The sequence below is a fragment of the Ammospiza caudacuta genome, chromosome 3 (assembly GCF_027887145.1).
Source record: "Ammospiza caudacuta isolate bAmmCau1 chromosome 3, bAmmCau1.pri, whole genome shotgun sequence".
NCBI lineage: Eukaryota > Metazoa > Chordata > Aves > Passeriformes > Passerellidae > Ammospiza > Ammospiza caudacuta.
In genome coordinates this window covers 90,989,852-91,009,586 of record NC_080595.1, presented here as the reverse complement: position 1 = coordinate 91,009,586, position 19,735 = coordinate 90,989,852, and the positions used below count along the sequence as shown (strand labels likewise).

The 19,735-nt window shown below is 42.4% G+C and overlaps 2 protein-coding genes across 2 annotated transcripts; both read left to right on the top strand.

Moving 5' to 3' along the window:
- The first annotated feature begins 30 nt into the window (after nt 1–30).
- Nucleotides 31–6,724, top strand: LOC131555217 (glutathione S-transferase-like). The gene is made up of 7 exons (XM_058801058.1): nt 31–98; nt 1,180–1,292; nt 1,884–1,935; nt 4,137–4,269; nt 5,131–5,272; nt 5,965–6,096; nt 6,414–6,724. The coding sequence occupies exons 2-7, from the start codon at nt 1,206–1,208 to the stop codon at nt 6,531–6,533; spliced, it is 666 nt and encodes a 221-aa protein (XP_058657041.1). The 5' UTR covers nt 31–98; nt 1,180–1,205; the 3' UTR covers nt 6,534–6,724.
- A 2,169-nt stretch (nt 6,725–8,893) lies between these two features.
- On the top strand, nt 8,894–19,630 carry LOC131555229 (glutathione S-transferase). Its single transcript, XM_058801090.1, has 7 exons — nt 8,894–9,060; nt 12,825–12,931; nt 14,321–14,372; nt 14,607–14,739; nt 15,357–15,498; nt 18,273–18,404; nt 19,121–19,630. The coding sequence occupies exons 2-7, from the start codon at nt 12,845–12,847 to the stop codon at nt 19,241–19,243; spliced, it is 669 nt and encodes a 222-aa protein (XP_058657073.1). The 5' UTR covers nt 8,894–9,060; nt 12,825–12,844; the 3' UTR covers nt 19,244–19,630.
- Nucleotides 19,631–19,735: the final 105 nt, after the last annotated feature.

The following is a 19,735-nucleotide window of genomic DNA, read 5'->3' as shown; positions in this document are numbered from 1 at the left end:
AGAGAATTGTTGGCAATACTTGGTGTGGGAGGGGCTATAGTTATATAATCTCAAGGCAAAACAGCTGAGAGCTTAGGGTGAGTTCCACTGTGCACAAGGTAAGTGGGTTCTTTTAGTTTGGACATACAGAGAGTTGTTGTATGTGAAACTCATCATTGAATGGGTTTTATTGAATAAATGTGTGTATGTTGTTTCTTTACTAACATGGTTATGTGTACCAAATGTTAGTTCTTAATCAGCTGCTTTTGAGGTGCAGAGAATTAGAAAAAGAAGTGCAGATACAACAAGTGGGGAGTGTTTTCTCTCACCTCCTCCTTCCTACTGTCGAGAAGCTGACATGTTATTTACAAGGGGAATATGGTGGTGGTTTGGCCGTTTTCCTTTTGCTGCTGTTAAAGTTTCAGCTTTGTTGCTGACAGGGTGTCAGTAGCTGTGAGGCTGGTACAGGCTGGGCGCTGTTTGGGTGTGTTTGTGGCTGATGTGCACACATGGTTCTGAGTGGGGTGGGTGACACTCTGCCCAGAAACTGTTGTTGCTTTAAGTGTCTAACTAGAAACTGTTGTTGCTCGAAATTCCAGCAGAGTTGGAACTGGACCAAGCAAGCATTGCCCTGAGGCTGTGCCTGTGGTAAAGGCAAATCTGATGTTACCAGAGGCAAAATAATTTCCATGTTTTGGAGGTTTGTCTAAAGACATATTAGAAGCATGGAGTGTTGTAAAAGGGATTGACTGATGGAAAGGATTCCTTCCTGGCTGGTTATAATGGAGCATAAATGGCTGCTGGAGAAAGCAGAGTAATTGCTGAGATTATAGCATGTATCTGATTAAACAGTAACTGTGTTCTGAGATAATGCAAAAATACACAAATAGCACACGCAGCTTTCTGGTCAGAACAGAACAGTTTGAATGAAAATTGTTTTGGTTGACTGGTTTTCTCTCTGGGCCAATTACTCTAAGTACAGAGTTCTGCTTAAATATTCTGCATGTGTGAGTAATATTTGAAGGCAGAATGATACGTGGCAGTCTCTCAATACATTCTAACTTTTATATCCACTGTTGATTAATTAAAGTCTTGGACGATAAATCATTGGTTTCAAAAAAGACAACTTTGAAAGCGAATTAGAGAGTTGAATCCATGATAGTGAATGTTAATTGCTCAACCCTGCTTTCTTCATTGCAGATACCAGGGAATCAGGAGGTGGAAACATGTCTGGAAAACCCAAGCTGCACTACTTCAATGGACGTGGCCGCATGGAACCAATTCGGTGGCTCCTGGCAGCAGCTGGGGTTGAGGTTTGCTTCTGGTCTTTTGTATTGAGATCCTGTGACAAATATGTGCTTCTACTGCTCCTTCTGAAAAGTGTGACTGAGCAGCAGTTTCAAGCTCTGCCTTCAGTGCATTGCTGAGAGGCCAACAGGGACCATGAGCTTGCCCTAAGCAGGGGGCGAGTTCCTGTCTGACTTGCATGCATCGTGTGCAAAGCCTGCAGGTAGCACCAGAAATGCTCCTCCCCTGTAGCTAGAGAGAGAAGAAATTTAGAACCCCAGCAGCAGAACCTGGCTTCTTAATCTTCTGATTACAGAGGTCAAGCACGTGCCATTCTGAGAACCTTCAGTTAAATTCCAATGTCCAAAACTACAGGTTTTTTTTTTTTTTCCTCTGACAGATTCTGATGGTAAACCTGAGATGGTGTATGTGAATCTGTGTGTTTCAAGATACAAGGGCTTCTGTCACAGTTATGGCCAATGTGCCTGAAAGATTTCAAACATGATTTATGTTTTAGAAATATAAAATTGCCCAAAACATATCACTTTAGGCCTTTTTTACCTAAAGGAGGAGAGGCTAAATCATGGAATGACAATAGAACATTCTCCTTCCTGCAGTTTGAAGAATCTTACCTGGAAAAAAAGGAGGATCTGACAAAGTTACAGAAGGGTAAGTTTCCTTCACTTTTAGATAATACAAGCAGCAATAATAATAATAAAAATAATCAGAATAGAAATTAGAATTGCTTGTCTGAGATCTCCTAAGAATTCTGAAGTCTTAGTGCCTTAAAAGAAAATGGCATAGACTGGATTGTACATGAGCTCTCAGAGTTGCACACTGCAGTGTTAGGTGATATCATCCACCCAGGTGCTTCAACCTCCAATGAATCCCAGAAGGGCTGAGGTCAGAAGGGACCTCTCAAGATTATCTACTCCACCTCCCCACTTCAAGCAAGGCCCCCTCCAGCCACTTACCCAGGACCATGCCCAGCTGGGTTTTGAGTATCTCCAAGGATGGAGAATGTACAGCTTCTCTGGACAACCCACACAGTCCAAGAGCCTTTCTTGAAGTTCAGATGGGTGACTCTCCTTTGTTGTATTGCACTAAATAGTTCATTTAGTTGTTGTTTTGCACTGGGTGTCTGGTAAATTGCACTGGTCACATGGTCTGTCTCCTTCTCCCCTTTGCCCCCTAAGCCCCAGTAGCAGTGGTTTCTCCCTGGTCTCCTCCTCTCCTCTCTCCCTCCCCACTTGTATCCCACTGCCTGTGGTTCTTTACCTCCACCCTCCATTCCCCGGTTTAAAATCTCCCACCATCAAGCATTCCTCCTCTTTTCCCCTAGGGATGTTGCCTGGATTTCCAGGTGACACGTCTCAAGGAATAAAGTAGGGCTCTGGTCCTGAGGAGAAGAGAGCCTCGAGTCTTTTCCTTTTGTCCTCGTAAAGGCTGGGATGGGTGGGGGTCCAGAGCAGCTGGATGGCACCGAACGGCCCCAGAGATCAGCCCCTACAGTTGGCACCCAGGGGTCGTCTCCCACGAGGTCTCACTCCTTTGCTTCACTTTGTGACCACTGCTTTCCATCCTATGGCCATAGAGGCCTTTGTCTTCAGATCATCTTGAAAGTCATTAGCATCTTAGGTTGCCTTCAAAGTTGTGGTTTTATAATCCCTTTGAAAACAGAGTTCCAGATTTCCGAGTTTACCTGTTCCTCTGCTGCATTCCTGCATCTCAAGGCAACAACCCACTGTGCTGGCTTCAGCTTCTGTCTTCCTGGACATGATTATCATGTCTCTTCCAAACCAACTGCATGTCTGTGCTCTTCACCTGGCCTGTGAAAAGCAACCTGAGCTTGGGTTAGCATTTGCAGTCCTGCTGTCCTGTAGGAATAATGACTTGGACCCTATGTAACAGGCTGCCTTTCAAAAAGTGTTTTGTGACACAAGCAGAATGCTAAATGCACCCTTACAAAGAAAGACATATATGATCAATCATCTGAGTCAAGAAATATGATTCCATCAAGCAAAAACTCTTGCAGACTCTCTGATCTGATACCTCTCTTTCTGGAGAACAATTTTTACGTCTTTCAGGCTAAGATAAGATTTCTCTGTGCTAGCAAAAGCGTTGCATGGCTCCAGCCTCACTCCAAGTGATATTTGGGTCTTGCAGGAATCTCATGGAGGTCTCACATTGTTCCCACTTCATGCCTAGACAGATGAACTGCCATTTATAAAGACAATAAAGTTGTCACAAAGATATTTTTTGCTTTTCAATTCACTATTATTTATATATTCATTAGTATTCACATTATATGTTGGCCAGTGCTTAGAAAGTGCAGATGTATTTAGCAGAACATGACAGAAACTGGCTGGACCAGATCTTTCAGTCCTTCTCATCTCTGTGAACCTCCATGAAAATCACCTGTGTTAGAGCCATGCAGTGCATGTATTTTCAATGTGTGACAGCTGCCAGTTCTGCCTTTGGCTGATTCCTCAATCTCAAATTCCCACAACTTCATTTCTATATTATTAAGTTATTAACGTGTCACTGCTGCATGGTGAGCATTTTCCACACCTTCCTGTAAGAATGAGGAAGGTTGCTACCAAAAGGGTTGTCAAGCAATGGAACAGGCTGCCCAAGGAGGTGGTTGAGTCACTGTGTGTAGACAGACGTGCACTTGGGGAGAGGGTTTAGTGGTGGAATTAGGCATTGCTGGTTTTACAATTGGATTTGATGATCTTGGGATATTTTATCCAGCCAGATTGATTCAGATTCTAAATAAAAAGGAATACGTGTGGTCACTTTGCCTAGCACATGTGGGTGATCCTCACTGAGAGACTGAACTTCTCCTTGTGTTCTTCCCCTTGGCCTAGATGGATCCCTGCTCTTTCAGCAAGTGCCAATGGTGGAGATGGACGGGATGAAGCTGGTGCAGACCAGAGCCATTGCCAACTACATATCAACCAAGTACAACCTCTACGGGAAGGACGTGAAGGAGAGAGCCCTGTACTGTAACAGTACCACTTTGCTTGTTAGACCCCAGCTCACCCTGTAGCTCAGGGAAACACAAGGGTATCCAGCTCCCAGCTCGATTCAGTGGGAGAGGGCAGCAGTGCACGAGATCACTGTGACTGCAGCTGATGTCTGCAGCAGAGAGAGACAGCTGGATTCCATAGGGCAAGCGAGCCCAGGAATCATCAGTCAGAGGTCAATGCACTTACCAGAAGAAAGCAGTCAGGGGGGCAGACTGTCCCACTGATGCTGCATTTCATTTTCTCCTGCAGTTGTCAGCAGCATCATTTTACCCTCCTCACATTCAGGGCAATGTCTTTTAAGGGAAGAAAAACCCTTCTCTCTCTAATTACCAGGAATTTGTGCAGATTTCATAACAGTTTATTAAAGGAGAGGACTCCTGGGGCTCATGTTTTGACTTGAGGTATTACTGAATGGTTGAAATTAATAACCCCTTGTAACGACATGTGTCAAGATATTTGCTAGAAATGGTATGGAGCTGCTGTTAAACTTAGGCTGTCTTATTGGATTTTTAACACGAGTCTTCATGGTACACATGACAGTTTTGTAATCAGGTTCACAAACCCATATTCCAGACAATAATCAGTCCCAGCAACAAGTGGGAGTCTACAGTCTTTAGGTTTCCCTAGGAATTTTGCATTTGCCTTTGGCCCAAGCTCCCCCCTGCCTGGCCCCAGTGCAACTGCATTCCATGGGGAACTTTGCCAGGGTATATGTGTGTGTGTGGGACAGAAGAGGCAGGGATTTCCCAGCATCTCAGTGAGGTTGTGCCAGGAGTTATTGTGCTGTTCAGACCTACTGTGTGACCTGACCAAGTGGATCTCTTCCTTTCAGAATCGATATGTACGTGGAAGGAATGTTTGATCTGAATGAGTTACTCATGAAATATGGCTACCTACCACCAGACCAAAGGCAGGAACATTTTGCAAATATGATGGACAAGACTGAAAACAGATACTTCCCAGTCTTTGAGAAGGTATGTGGCAAAGAGCTTGTAGCTCAATTGATGCTGTTACCTTGAAGCTCCATCCTGGAAGCACACTGGTTTAATGGAGGAAAACAGAAGAAAAGCTACCCCTGGAAAACCAATGCTCTGGTTTCAGTGGTGCTGGGATTAAGATGGAGACAGGATACTGCAGAGGGGACAGAAGGCACTTCAAATCTGGGAGAGATGTACAGCTGCAAAAACCCAGCACACACAGAGCTCCCCAAATGTCCATGTTTCAGTGTGTGTGTTGTTCAGACAAAAGACTCTACAGCACCAGCTTTGACATCAAGGTTCCTCCTGAAGTGCAAATGGCCCTGTACCATACATGCTGTGTAAAAGCATTGCAGTTCCTCCTGTATCTCATACAGCTGAGCCTTCAGTGCAGCTACAGCAGGCAAGGCAAGATGAGCCCAACTGAGCTGCCAGACAGGAATGTAGAAGTGAAAGACCTGATAGATGATGCCTAGGGTGGCAGTGCTTTCTGATCATTGTTTGTACTGCAGGTGTTTGAACTGCGTTTCCTTCTTTCACTGGCAACTCTGTGCAATGTGTGACCTTGCTTTGAAGATATATTTTTTAGGAGTGAAGAACAGAAAAAGTTATATTTTATATATTTATATGTTATTTTATATTTTATTAACATAGAAGAGACATGATCTGCTTCTGTTCTCTGTTTTTAGGTTTTGAAAGACCATGGAAAAGGCTTTCTGGTTGGCAACCAGCTGAGCAGGGCAGATGTTCAATTACTTGAAGTCATTTTGATGGCAGAGGAGTACAAACCTGATATACTTGCCAAATTTCCTCTCTTGCAGGTAAATGAATGAGCAATTTGAATATAGAATGAAAGGAAAGGACTGCTCATTTAAAGTGGCTGGGAAATATGTGGGAGTGCGAGGGTCAGAAGTGACTTGAAAAATAGTAAAATATCCCAAGGTCTGTAGCTGGCCTTGGCTACTCGTTTTTATATTTGTGGTATCTTTTTATAATCCCAAAAACAAAAAAGGGGGAAGCATATAGTTTCTTCTGCAGCACCAAGCTGTAATGTGTCTTTCAGGGCACAGATAACATTGAAATGTCTGACAGCTGAAATGATCCTTAAGCACGGCGCTGTTTTGATTTTGCTTTGTAGAGTTTCAAAGCAAGAATAAGCAATATCCCCACAATAAAGAAATTCCTGCAGCCTGGCAGCCAGAGGAAACCGCTAATAACTGACGAAGAGTTACCAAAAGTAATGAAAATTTTCTACTGAGTCTAAAGCTGCAGAAACTATTCCATTGTGCTTGCTGACATTGGGGAAATAATGAAAACACTGAAAACCAAGTTTTGATTCTACCAGGAAAGGCAATAGTTCACTAAATAGGGGGTATATTGGACAACACAGAATGCTTTAAATAACTAAACAGAATACCTGAAATAAATTCTTACTATTGATACTCAAAACCTGGCTGTTCATTGATTTCTTGCTGCTACTTCTATGCCTAAGATCTGTCTGGTTCTGTTTTTCTGGCATTCCCAAGAACTGTTTGAAAATTAGGAGAGATTATCCCAAACAGTTGGTCATAGTGTTTTTTTTCTGGGAAATGCCAGGAAAAGCCTGCATGTTCTGGCTAGCTGAGGCTGAAAATTTGGATTCTAACTTCCTCTGAGCTGAACTTGGAATATCCTTGGACCAGAACTCCTACTGCACATCTGCTTTGCCACTAGACACTTGAAGTCGTGTAATGCAGCTTCACCCATGTTTCCTTTATCAGGAGATCTATTGCAGCAGCTAAAAGCCCTTTGCAGACTCTGAGAAACAAATGCTGGTCAGCAGCTTAAAACTTGTTAAGGAAGGATTCAGGATGGTGTCAGGTCTTAGTGAGACCCTGGAATGCAGGAATCCATATTGACTTATGTCACTGTATATTAAACCAAGTTTAATGCAAGCTGTACTGGAGTTGTTCATTTTAATCACTAAATCCAACTCCACTATTGAGGTTAAATAGACTGTTGAACTTTGATAAATATGTGCATTTATGTAGTGAAATGTATTACTGTCCATGGCAGGAGGGCTGGAACTAGATGATATTTAAGGTCCCTTCTACCCCAAACCATTCTATGATTCTGTGATACTACTTAAACACCAAATAAACCAAGTTTGTAAATGAAAGAGTCAGTGCCCTAAATCCAGCTACAACTAGAGCACTGTCAGTTTTCAGCTGGGCAATCTCAGGGCTCTGTAGGTCTTGATAAAGCCAACAGTTTCATCATAGGAAATGTCATGCTGCTGGAACCATTTTTTGTCATCAAAAAGGGAAATAAACTAATATTTTTCAGTAGGAAAGCATGTATTACAGAGGGTTGTTGCAGGAGCTGTTTCTCTCCTGCCTCGCTGAAGCATTTATACAACACTGGCAGCTGCTGAGTGCCACCCGAAACTTGGGCTGTGGGTACTGGCTCCATGCCATGAGGCCTTCTCTGAGGATGAGCTCCTGGCATGGCCATGTAGTGTCAGGATCCCTCACAGATACCCCAGTTTATGGCCGCTCAGAGCCTGAGCCCCTGGCACAAGGAGTGCTTGCTTGCCTTGCACAGGGCCTGCAGCCCCAGCCTCCCACAATTCACACAATCGCTGCTGCCTCAGGGGCCTCCGAGCCTGTCCCCTGCTCACGGTGTCCCAGCCATGTCCCTGATGTGCAGCTGCCTCGGAGCCAGCCCAGTGGAAATGTTGTCCAGAAAATTTAGGTTTGTTACCCAGTGTGCAACAGACCAATTATTACACACTTAAATGAGACATTGACTATTAATTTCAGAGTTGTGCAAGCCTGGTTGCTTGGTGGTATTCCAAAAATCAATAACAAGTTTTTACTATTTATTCATTTTAGCAAGTAAAGGCATTAATGTTAATTGACTACAAGTTGTCTGGTTCTCTTAATAATCAATATTCTCTCTTCTATTGGTTAATGCTTCTCCCTCTTCTCATGCTGATTAGTCTACATGCTCACTGTGTCTTCTTGTCTTCTTTTGACTTGGGTTTCTTGAGTTGGTGGGCTGTGAGTCAGCAGTGTGGGTCTCTCCCTGCCAGAATTGTCTTATACCCGTTCAGAGCTGATCTCAGCACAGTTGCTGAGTGGGCTTTTTTAGTTTCTTCCCTATCTTGGAAGTTCTGCCAAATGCCCTCGTGCCCCATAAATTCTGTATTTTATGTATCCAGTATCAGAGGTACATTGTTCTTTCCAAGCCTTGTTAAACTCCCCCTAGGTTTGAGATCATTAAAACATGTTCAACTCTTAACAAGGCGATTCTCATGACAAGTAATTTCTCTTTCCCACAACTGGACTTCACTTAGACCTTGTTAGGTAACTGCTCTCTGTTTCACAGATTAGAACTTCTTTCTTGTTGATTAGGCTTGAAAGTATACAAAGATCAAACATCAAAGCACATCCCTCGTCAAGAAAATGTTTACACATTCCACATTTTGCAACAGAAACTCGGCAAGACTGCAGGGACAAGGCTGGGGGGGCTTTTCCCTGAGCGGCAGCGCTGGGGGACGATGATGCGCCCGGCGGGGCGGGCGGTGGGCACGGCGGCAGCCGAGGGGAGGAGCGGCCGCCTGACGGGGCGGGAGGATCGTGTGTGGGGACCGGGCGCTGTTTGTTGCGGTGCCGTGTCGGTGCTGTGGCGGCGGAGCGGCTCGGGCACACGGTACTGCGGCGGCGGGCGGCGGGCGGCGCCAGCCCGGTGGAGCGAGTGGTTCTGGCCGGGTCAGCGCTCCTGCCCGGAGGGCAAAGGGCGAGGTGCGTGACACACCGGCTGGCCCGTCCTGCCGTGCTGCTCCAGGGAGTTTGTCCAGGGGTTATTCCCCAGCTTGTCTCCTGCAGCAGGGATCGGGACGGGCGGGAGGGTGGGCACAGGTGGGGTTTATTTGTGTTTGGCACTGGGTACGATCAGCGAGGAAGCTGAAGAGAAACTGCTCTTTGGAGTGCAGGTTTTGCAATCTCTGGGAGTACTTTGCCTTTCCCCTCGTCCGGACGCTCCTCCTGGCTCCGGCTGGAGAAGGAAGCTTTTCGAAGCCGGACTTGGCCCGGGCACAGCGGAAGCCGCCCGCTGGGGAGCAGCTGCGGGTTAAGGTGGTCCGGAGCGATGCAGCGCTGCGCTGTGTGGAGCTGCCCCTGCGGGACGGGGTCGAGCAACAAAGCGCTGCAGAGGACTGCTCCGGGGCCCATATCCGGCTAGGAAGAAAGTTTAAGATCTTGGTTCAGATTATGAGCTTGCTGCTAAATTAATTTTCTTGTTCCTCACTGAAAGGCTGGTGCCTGAATTGTTTTGGAGAAAACAACATGGGGTGTTTTTAATACAGCGATCACAGCAGTAGCTGCCTCTCTGACACCTGCGTGGCTGTGGTCCAAGGAAAGTCTGATGTGTTAAAACATCAAGAAAGTTTGTGATTAATTTTCAGGTCCATTCTTGCTATTCAAGAAAGACAGTTTACCAATTTTGTGACTCTTTTATCACTGCTCAGTATTTTACAAAGGGATATTCATTGCAGAGCCATAAAAGGGTCACCAGAATAGCTTGCAGCCTTATGTAAGTGTTCAGCCTGAACCCCCAGTTCGGACCTTTAGCAGTGCTTTTGCAGGAGGATATTGCTGGCTTTTCAGGGGATACGTCCCGGTTTTCAGTGGAGCACTGAGCTGAGACTGGCAATCAGGGCTCTGTGTGGGCTGAATTTTATCAGCTCCAGCTCTGCTTTGTGGAGAGGTCAAGGATGTTTGCTGTTTCTGCCTGTACTAGCCTGTCCTTACAGTGTGTTTCTCAGCCTTGGTCCCACTGGACCTCCCACTGCTGGAGGTTGGAGTGTTTGTCCATTCTGTGAGGGTTTAAGTGCAGTTCTCCCCTCTGGTGAAGCTGAGACCAACACCTACTTTCTGAGCATCAGGGAATGAAGTATTTCTGAGGTATAGACAATTAGGAGCTCTCTTACTTGTTACAGTGTAAGTCATTAATGGGAAATAGAAATGAGGTTTAGATCATGGTCCTGTGTGTGTAGGGCCTGGTAGGGAGCTGTGGCAAGTCCCTTTTTGAGTGCCTTGTTCAGGTGTCAGCCAGGCGTCCAGCAGTGCTGGAGCAGATGCCAGCTCCACTCGAGACACAATCCACTGACAAGCACAACCTTTGTATCAGGGGAGCTTTGCTACAGGGACTGAGCTGTCCAGGGACACAGACACTGCCAGGGTGTGGTGGTTTTAGTTTGAAACTGGGCAGAAATCCTAATTTTGTGTGGTGGTTTTGGTTTGTTAATTTGAGATTTTATTGACTTTGAGATTCTTTTGGTTAATGTTTTAAAGAGTGTGGTGGGTTTGGTGTTGGTTAATTATTAATGTATTTATTTTTTGTTGTGAGGTGGGATTAGGAGAAAGGTAAAGTAGGTTTAAAATTTTAAAAGAGTGTAAAGAAAAGTTTATGAACAGTAACTAAAAGAAAGAGTAATGAGAATTAGAACAAAATTTTTAGAATATATATTTTAAAATATTTTTTTTTCTTACTGATAATGTCAAGAAACAAAATAAAATAGCTTAATATTTTAAATTTTTTTTTTTAGTTTACTTAGGGAGAGAAATCTTTTTTGTTAATGTTATGGAGACTTTTCTGCAAGAAAAAACCCCAGTTTTCTTGTGTTTTGTTAACGAACAGTAGTTGTTCAGGGAAATTTGTAATTGTGAAGTTCTTATTTTTTATAAGCTTTCTTACAGTTTGTTTATGGGTTATGTTGATTTATGGGGTATTGTTTTAAAGATGAGTTGCTAAAAGGTAAAAGTTTTTATTATTTATTTTAAAAATTATTTTTATTTTTAAAATAACAGATTTTTTTCTTTTTTTCTTGGGGGTAGAGGATTATTTTTTTAAAAACTTTTTATGGGATTACTGTTATTTTAATATTTGTTTATTTTAATATGGAGGGTTTTGTTTTATATTAATTTGATTTTTAAATTTTTTATAGTTTTAGGTGTTATAAGGAAAAAGAGTTTTTTCTCTATAGTTTATAAGAGGATTTTAGTTTTAAAATAAAGGTATTTCTTTATGTTTTTTCTCTGGATTTGATTTTTTTACTGACTTGGATGTTTTTATGGGGTTTTTTGTATGTTTGTATTTTGAGGGTTTTTTTCTTATTTGAGGGAGGATTGAAGGAGGATTGAAAGGGTTAATGTGTTGCTTCGGTCTTGTAAATGGTTACTTGATTTGTTGGTAACTTGTGAAAGAGAAAAGAGGAAGTTCTCAGGGTGTTTGTCCTGTCTAGGTTTTTAGTGATTGGAAGCTTTGTATTATTTAAAAAAATTCCTCTCTTGTTAAACTATGACACAGGGCTAGGTGGAAGCTGAGCAGTGGTTTGGAAGAGCTGCATTTTGGATGGGGGCACCTCTTTCTCCTGTGAGTCATTGCTGGCAGAGTGATGGCTGAGTGCTGTAGAGCCTGTGGAAGACAGCACCCATCACAAAGGACTTCAGTGGAGTGGCCCAGGGATGCAGGCTCCCCTGACACTGTTGTGCTGTCTGTGCCTCTTTATTGATGCCTTGGGATTATGGCCAAAATTTTTACTTTGTGGCTCAGCTATGTATTGTGAAGTCAATGCAAGCATAAATAAAAGCCTGCCTGTGAACTGATAAACCTTTGGCTTAACAATGAAGCATTCTGTCAGTCTGTGCCTCTGTCTTATGAAATTTGCTTCATTCTTCTGTGACCCATTAGGGATAAGAGTACAGTGTTAGCTTTGTTTCCAGCACCAGGCAAGCTCACATCAGCTGCCCGTGTCATACAGTGGCATGTGACTGCACATGGCAGGGAAATTTGAAAGGACCAAGTGTTTCATCTCAGCACCATCATCTGATGGGCTGACTTGAGCCCCCTGCTGCCAGGGGCGTTGCCCAGGCCTTATCTGCCCAACAGAGGTCAGTTCCTTCCATTTGGTTTTTGATTTTAAAGTTAAATTTTCAGGGCAGATAGAATATAAATCTCTGTTACAGTTTGACTGTAGCAGCTGGATAAGGAATGTAGAAGCTCTGGTGATATATGTTGCTTTTAAAAGCATATTTGTAAAGGCACAGGAGCTCAGGGCTCTGAATTGTCATATGAGAGAGGTGAAAACAGTGCTGGTGACACTAGTTTGGTGTTCTTTGGAAGCCATTCATTTGATACAGTACATTTTTCAAGTATGGTACGACATGTGACAAAACCAACACCTACTGAAGAGATTGCATCACTGCAAGGTTAAAAATGTGCTAGTTCAGGAGTACCCTACAGTTCTGCTTTGGTTGTAAAACTCAGTAAGCTGTTCGAACTACAATAATATATTATTTAGGAGATGCTTATTGTCTTGATGTGGCTGAATGGCTGCACATTCTGGTACTGTGTAGTTTTTCTTTTATTCCATTCATTCACAGGAAACTTGGTTGCATTCTTCTACTTTCTCATTTATCCAACTGTATTTAATAGTTTGGAGTGAGACATTCAAAATGCTAATTTAAAGCATGCTTCCATAAGATTATCATCTTGATTTTATCAGGAAGCAAGAACTCTGAAATCATGGCGGGGAAACCCAAGCTGCACTACACCAAGGGAAGGGGGAAGATGGAGTCAATCCGATGGCTGTTAGCAGCAGCTGGGGTTGAGGTTTGTACCTTTTTTTTATAAAGTGACTTGTGATTAAATTAGGTATCCTCTGGAAGGGTTTCCCAATCGCATCTGTGCTTAGGGATATGCACATCATGAAAAATTGTGATGCAGAATGCTTAGATTGAGTGATACACTCTTGTGTTTTATTTCATGTATTCCTTGAGCCATAGTTACACAGTGAAGAGATTTTAACATATAAAGAGAATTGATGGCTGTCATTTTTGAAACATACTTTAAGATGAGATTGTAAATTGTCGCTACAGACAAAACGGTGACTTTTTGCCAATGCTCATAACTTCCCTGTATCTCATGAGTCTTCTCCACTGAAAGACCATGCATACCACGTGAAAACTTATGAACATTCTCTCCAAAGAAAGCACCTTTTGTTCTTTGGGTCAGGACCTGAGTAGGATAAATCAGCAGATCTGCCCCAAAGGCAGTGTTAGGGGACCTATCTAGATTCACATAAGGTGAAGGCCATGCTATGACATCTTAATTTCTACATTAAGTTTTTGTTTGAATATGTTTTTTTGAAACTATTTATACTCTGTTGGAAATAAAAGGCTTTTTTAAATGGTGCTCACTTGAGAATATTGCTGACAGAGAATTTGCAGAACACAAGTGCTGAGGAAACCAAGATCTTGTCCTCGTTCAAATGTCCTTATTAAAAAAAAGTCCAGTGGATTAAAGATGGAGATAAATGCTGTGTAAGAGAGGCATAATTTACAAGAATTTTCTCAATATTTCATGTGGCATCAGCTGCTTTTTAATTGCATTATTTGGTATCAGTTTATGGTTCATGCAGGTGACTGTGGTCTTTATAACGAGGAAGTTCTTTCTGGAGCTTAATGCTTTGTACAGTCCTGTGGGGCTGGGGACACCAAAGTCTTGGGTTATTGTCTCTGCTGGAGCAGAGATGAAGTGGAGGATCTGTTAAGGAAACTTTCCTGTCTGACCATCCAGGAGCCTGTCCATCAGTCCTTAAAGTAATTCAGCCTTGGTGCAACAACAGATAACATTATGCCTCCAGGGTGGGACCTGGAACAAAGGAAACTGCTGATCTTTGGTACCCTCACAGTCTAAGTGAAGCTTTGGGGTCATGGGCTCCTGCTGTGGCTCACCTGGCCAGTGCCACATGTCCCCATGCCCTGTGTTGTGCAAAGGGAGGCAGTTCCCAGCTCCTGCCTTGGGCTCCCAGGGCTCCATGAGCAGCTGGAACTGCAGCTGCTCCCCCAGTTCCTGGCACTGAATGGATTCCTCACAGGGTCAACACAATGAGAGAAGTGTGGAGAATAGTGTGGAGAGGTGAGCTCTAACTGCCAGCCTTCCTTCCACTTCTCCACTGCCTTTGGAGTGACAGCATTGTTTTCTATTGTTGCTTTTCAGTTTGAGGAAGAATTCATAGAGACAAAAGAAGACTTAGAAAAATTGCGCAATGGTGAGTCTGTAAACCGTACCCTAAAGAGAAATTCTCACACACAGAACAAAAGAACAACAGGAGGTTTTTTTTTTAAGACCTGCAATATGATCTGACCTGTAAAGAAGAACTTCTTCCTTGTGGATGCTTTCATCCCTGAGAATTAGAAATGTCTTGTTCTCTTACCAGGTCTCTTCCTTATTTTCAGTGTAGTATTTCAGCAGCCTGAGTAGCTTGATCTTTTTTCTTCCCTAGATGGAGTGCTGCTGTTTCAGCAGGTGCCCATGGTGGAGATTGATGGGATGAAGATGGTGCAGACCAGAGCCATCCTCAACTACATTGCAGCAAAGTACAACCTCTATGGGAAGGACCTGAAGGAGAGAGCCTGGTATGGTAACGGTGTGCCACTTACTAACACTCCTCCATGCCTGTTAATATTTACAGAAAGAATGTTGCTGTGAAGTATCTGCAGTAAATGTGAGTATACCTAGCAGACTGTCACTTACTGTAGAGAGTTTATTTTGTGAGAATGGAAGGGCACCTCCAGAGACTGTGGAGATTATTACGGACTGGCAATTTTTAGCCAGCATCCTCTCATGATTAGACCTCAAAACTAATTTTTTTTCCCTGAAGTGGTTTGCATCTGCAGTCTTTTCTCCCACAGCATAAATGAATACATTATTAATGGAAAACAGCATGAATTCCACTTTAAATACATTACTTGCAGACTTTTTTTTGCTTATTGCATATACTGTGAGCCTGTTTTACAATTTGTGCTTTGAAAAAAACTGGAAGTTTTCTCAAAGTGGAAGAACCAAGAAAAGAAACCAGTGTATTACATTACAGTGTATTACTCAGTGATTACTCTGAAGTAATCACTGAGTAAAATGTTTATTATTCTCTAATAAACATTTTACTCAGTTATCACTTCAGAGTTGTGTTTCAGGAAAAGAATCAAAATGGAAAGTTTGAATGATATATGCTGAACAAAAATATTTGTTTCAGGATTGATATGTACGTGGAGGGAACTACAGACCTAATGGGAATGATCATGTATCTCCCTTTTCAACCACCTGATACAAAAGAAAAGAATCTTGCCTTAATCATTGAACGAGCTACAAGCAGGTACTTCCCTGTTTATGAAAAGGTAAGTGATAAATCACCAGCAGTTCACAAAGACAGTGAGTTCTGGGCTCCCCCTCCTACCCCACTCCCCCACTATTCCCACACAAATACTTTCCAGAAGGCAAGTGACAGTAGAACTTTAGAAATGTATGATTGAGCCAGTATCCAGCAATGTGAAAAGAGGGCCACAAAATAATTTTTGGGGTGGTTTCAGTACTGGGTCTCTTTGCTGTCTTTCTTTTCCAACCTAGCTTAGTGGCTGATGGCTCCCAGTGTTTTGCCTAAATGCACCATTTCAATCCTTGCGCCAGCCTTCAGTACATATTGTCTGGAAGTGTAATGTGTTACAGAATTGTTAAGGTTTGAAAAGACCTTCTAAAGATCATTAAGTCTAATTGTCAACCCAGCACCACCACCATATTCACTATCAAACTGTGTCCTCCTGTGACACATCCTCATGTTTCTTGAACACTTTCAGAGTTGGTGAATCCACCAGTTCCCTGTTCCAGTGCTTTGCAACCCTTTACATGAACAAAAATTTCCTCAGATCTAATCTGGTGCAACTCGAGTCCATTTTCTCTTGTCACCGGTTGTCTGGGAGAAGAGGCCGGCCCCCACCCTACTACAATGTCTTGTCAGGGTGTCGTAGAGAACAATAAGGTGTCACACTCAGCCTCCTTTATTCCTGCTATTCAAAGTAAAATATCTTTGTGCTTTACAGCTAAGGATCTAATTCTATGATCTTCCTTAAATCAATTGCTTAAATGTATTCTATTTAGAGACTATGATTTTCATTCTCTGAATTGCTACTTGGGCATCCTTAGGTGTGCACAGAGAGGCTCTGCAAGCAAGATACATGTAGCACAGAAAGCATAAAGCAATTATTTACTGGCTAGCATGCACCAAAGAGCCTGAGCTGTGAGGGAAGGCATTGCTGTGCCTGCCATCCCCTTAGAGCACATGAGGAGGCTTTCTTGGCTAGGGAGGAGTTGGTCAGGAGGGGGTGGATTGTTCTTTTCTTCTCCCTGGAACATTGCCTGGATGTTACTGAACTGCCATTTTCCACCAACTTGCTGTTTGCTTTGTTGTTTTATTTCTTCTGTAAGGATATTTTAAATTTTTTTTTGTGTTAAGATTTTCTTGTTTGAATTGATCCAGCTGTGATCCTCATCTCACAAGTTTGCTTCTGTTTGTAACTTTTCCTTTGGTGCCAGTGGTTTTTCAGGGCATAGTGGTCTCCTCAGAAATCTGCCAAGGGTACAAAGCTGTGCTGTTTCTGAGCTGAACTGGGTTTCCTGCTTGAAGCCTTTGTTACCAGGCAGCTGAAGTCCACTCAAAAACTACAGGACTTGATGCAATTTCATGTCCCACTTTATTAGAGCCTTAAATTGCACAAACAAAACCCACAGAGGCTGCCCTGTAAAATAACAATGTAAATGATAATCCAGCACTTCTGTAATCAGAGTTCATATATATCCACTCCCGTACCAATGGAGGGCTGTGCTGGGAGATATTGATTACACACCCAAATCTTTCAAAGTCTGATATATATTTTAAGTTACTAAACAATAAAAATGCACCAAAATTCTCTAAGCCTGTGCTTAGGTGGCATAAACTACTGTAGTGATATGTTTTAGCATGTATGCTCCATGTAGGAGAGTCTTTAAAGTAACCCCTATTTGCTAATGTAAAGACACAGCTGAACTTTTCCATTATTTTAGCCTAGTTAATTTTGTTAAAATGGTTAATCATTTTCTTTCTGTACCAGCTGTTTAAGATGTCTATTGATTCAGCTTCTCAGGGTTTGCAGTCTATGTGTTACTCATTTTGGAAGCTGACAGGAAACATACCTAGCTGTGAGAGTTCACTTTAAACACTCAGCAGCCAGATGGAGCAGCAAAAGGCAATATAAAGCCCAGCAGGCAATCAGATGCTATGTTTGGAGTTTCCACACGGTGTGATAAACAAGCTGTGCTAGACCTTGTTAGAGCAGAGTAGGAAGTAACTATGTGAAGGGATCAGCTGTGACTCTGCCCATGATTGCTGCCTCTATGGTAGAACTGGCAGATGGGCCTGGAGAAGCAGTTGGCTTCCAGGGTCACAGACTGATGTCTTACTGCACGTTTGTTAATTTGGAGTAGCCTTGGTGTGACTTAGGCACAGACATGGCCTTCTCTTGCTCCTGATGGGAGGGTGACAGTCTTCAGGTCAAAGGCAGGCTGGAGAGCTGGTGACTGCTCTGAAGCTGTGCTGCAATGTTCATCTTAACTTGTCTGCTACACTTGTTAGATTTGGCAGGCTGTGATTCTTGCATCAGCAGTTTGCCATAAAGGAGTCCTTCCTTATGAGATAAAGGCTGGGAGGTTGTATTCCTTCATTCTGGACGTATTTCAAACTGTAATCAGCAGACTCAAATTTTGCTGAAACATCTGGAAATTCACTTAACTTTTTTCTTAAAAATTAGAGGTGTGCTTACATGTAAACTGGCCTGACTACCTCTTCCAATTACTTTAGTCCTGTTCCTTTTGTGTGATTAAGTCTTTCTTGTAGTACTCGACTTGGTATACAGCTACCTGGTGCAGTAGGTTAGAATGAGAGATGGGACTGCACACACTGAAACATGAATTCTGATTTAATTTTTTGTTTAAAGAATACGTATCGCTTTCTGACTTCATAGGTTCTTGCATGGCTTTGCTCTGCTGTGTTTTTGCAGAAATCTGTCTGCAATGAAATACCTAGATAAAATAGTTACATCCCATGTGAATTTTTTTTTGTTTATTTGTTCATACTTTATAGGCCTTAAAAGATCATGGACAGGATTATCTTGTTGGCAACAAATTAAGCTGGGCAGATGTCCATCTGCTGGAAGCCATTTTAATGGCAGAAGAATGTAAGCCTGATGTACTGTCTGCATTCCCCCTGCTGCAGGTCAGTAATCATCTGCTGTCAATATGGGAAGTAACAAATTTCACTGACTGTTGTTGGAAGATAATTGATGTTTACATATTTTGAGCCATTGCACTTCTCTGGTCTGTTTGACTACAAAAACCTGCACTCAGTGCACTGCCTTGCCCCAGAGCTGCTGGGGACTCACCTTTCTCCAGTTCTGCTTTTCCTAGCTGTTCTCAGCTGGCAGGAATTCACTCACTAGTGCTACCAATTTAGTCCTTTAACTGCTACTTCCATGTCTTCAAACACAGCAGCAATATCCAGAAGGAAAGTCTGTGGCCTGATGTGTCTGCAGTTCCTGTCCTTTACTTTTTGCCAGCAAAATTATATTTTTAAGAAATCATATACAAAGAGCAGTTCAGTTTCCTATATCTTGACTTCTGTAGTGCTTTGCACTGAGATATTCCTGTCTTTGCCTCTTTTTTTTTTCTCAAATATATCTGCAGGATTGCTATGTGGAGTTTTTTCTTCCAGTTTTTACTAGATGAATCCTAACTCTTTAATATTAATTTTTCCCATTCCCATCTGGGAAACAAAGGTATAGTATCAGCATTACAGATCAGAAAAAGCTAATACCTTTTACTGTTTAATAAGTATGTCTGACAAGTGAAAATCCAAGTCACCTGATCTTTAAACTATAAAGGATGGAATTATCATTTCCTTAATCTCACTGGCATTACTGTTGCTTCTTACAGGCTTTTAAAGGAAGAATCAGCAACATTCCAACAATCAAAAAATTCTTACAGCCTGGTAGCCAGCGGAAGCCACCAACAGATGAGAAGTTTGTTGCTGTTGTGAGGAAAATATTCAATATCTAATCTGATGAAAATAACCCAACTGTAGTAGATTACCAGAGCTTGCTTTGTAAATTTCATTGATGTGCTCTGCAACTTGCATCATATGGCCAGTGTTGAAACCATATACTCTGAATACACTTTTAAATTAGAGTAAAAGGCTAATTTGGATCTGTTGCATCTAGAAAGAAGAATTTCATGAAGCAGTTATATGAAATAAAATATGCTGACACTTGGTGTGTGTTCAATTATAGTGCATGCCTGGTAGGGTAAAATGTTCAGTTGTAGCTTCTGGAGTACTGTAGAAATGCCACATGATCCCCAAACCCATTTTAATAAACTGCCAGACTGAGGAGTCACACCCTGAAAACTGAGAATTCATTTAAATTCAGGCCTAGAATCTTCTGGGTTGGTTCTTCAGGAGGTCTCCTAGAAAGTTCACTGTCTGCCTGCTGTATTTCACAGCTTAAAAATTAAGGAAATAAAAACTTTAAAAATAAAATTAAAATTCATGAT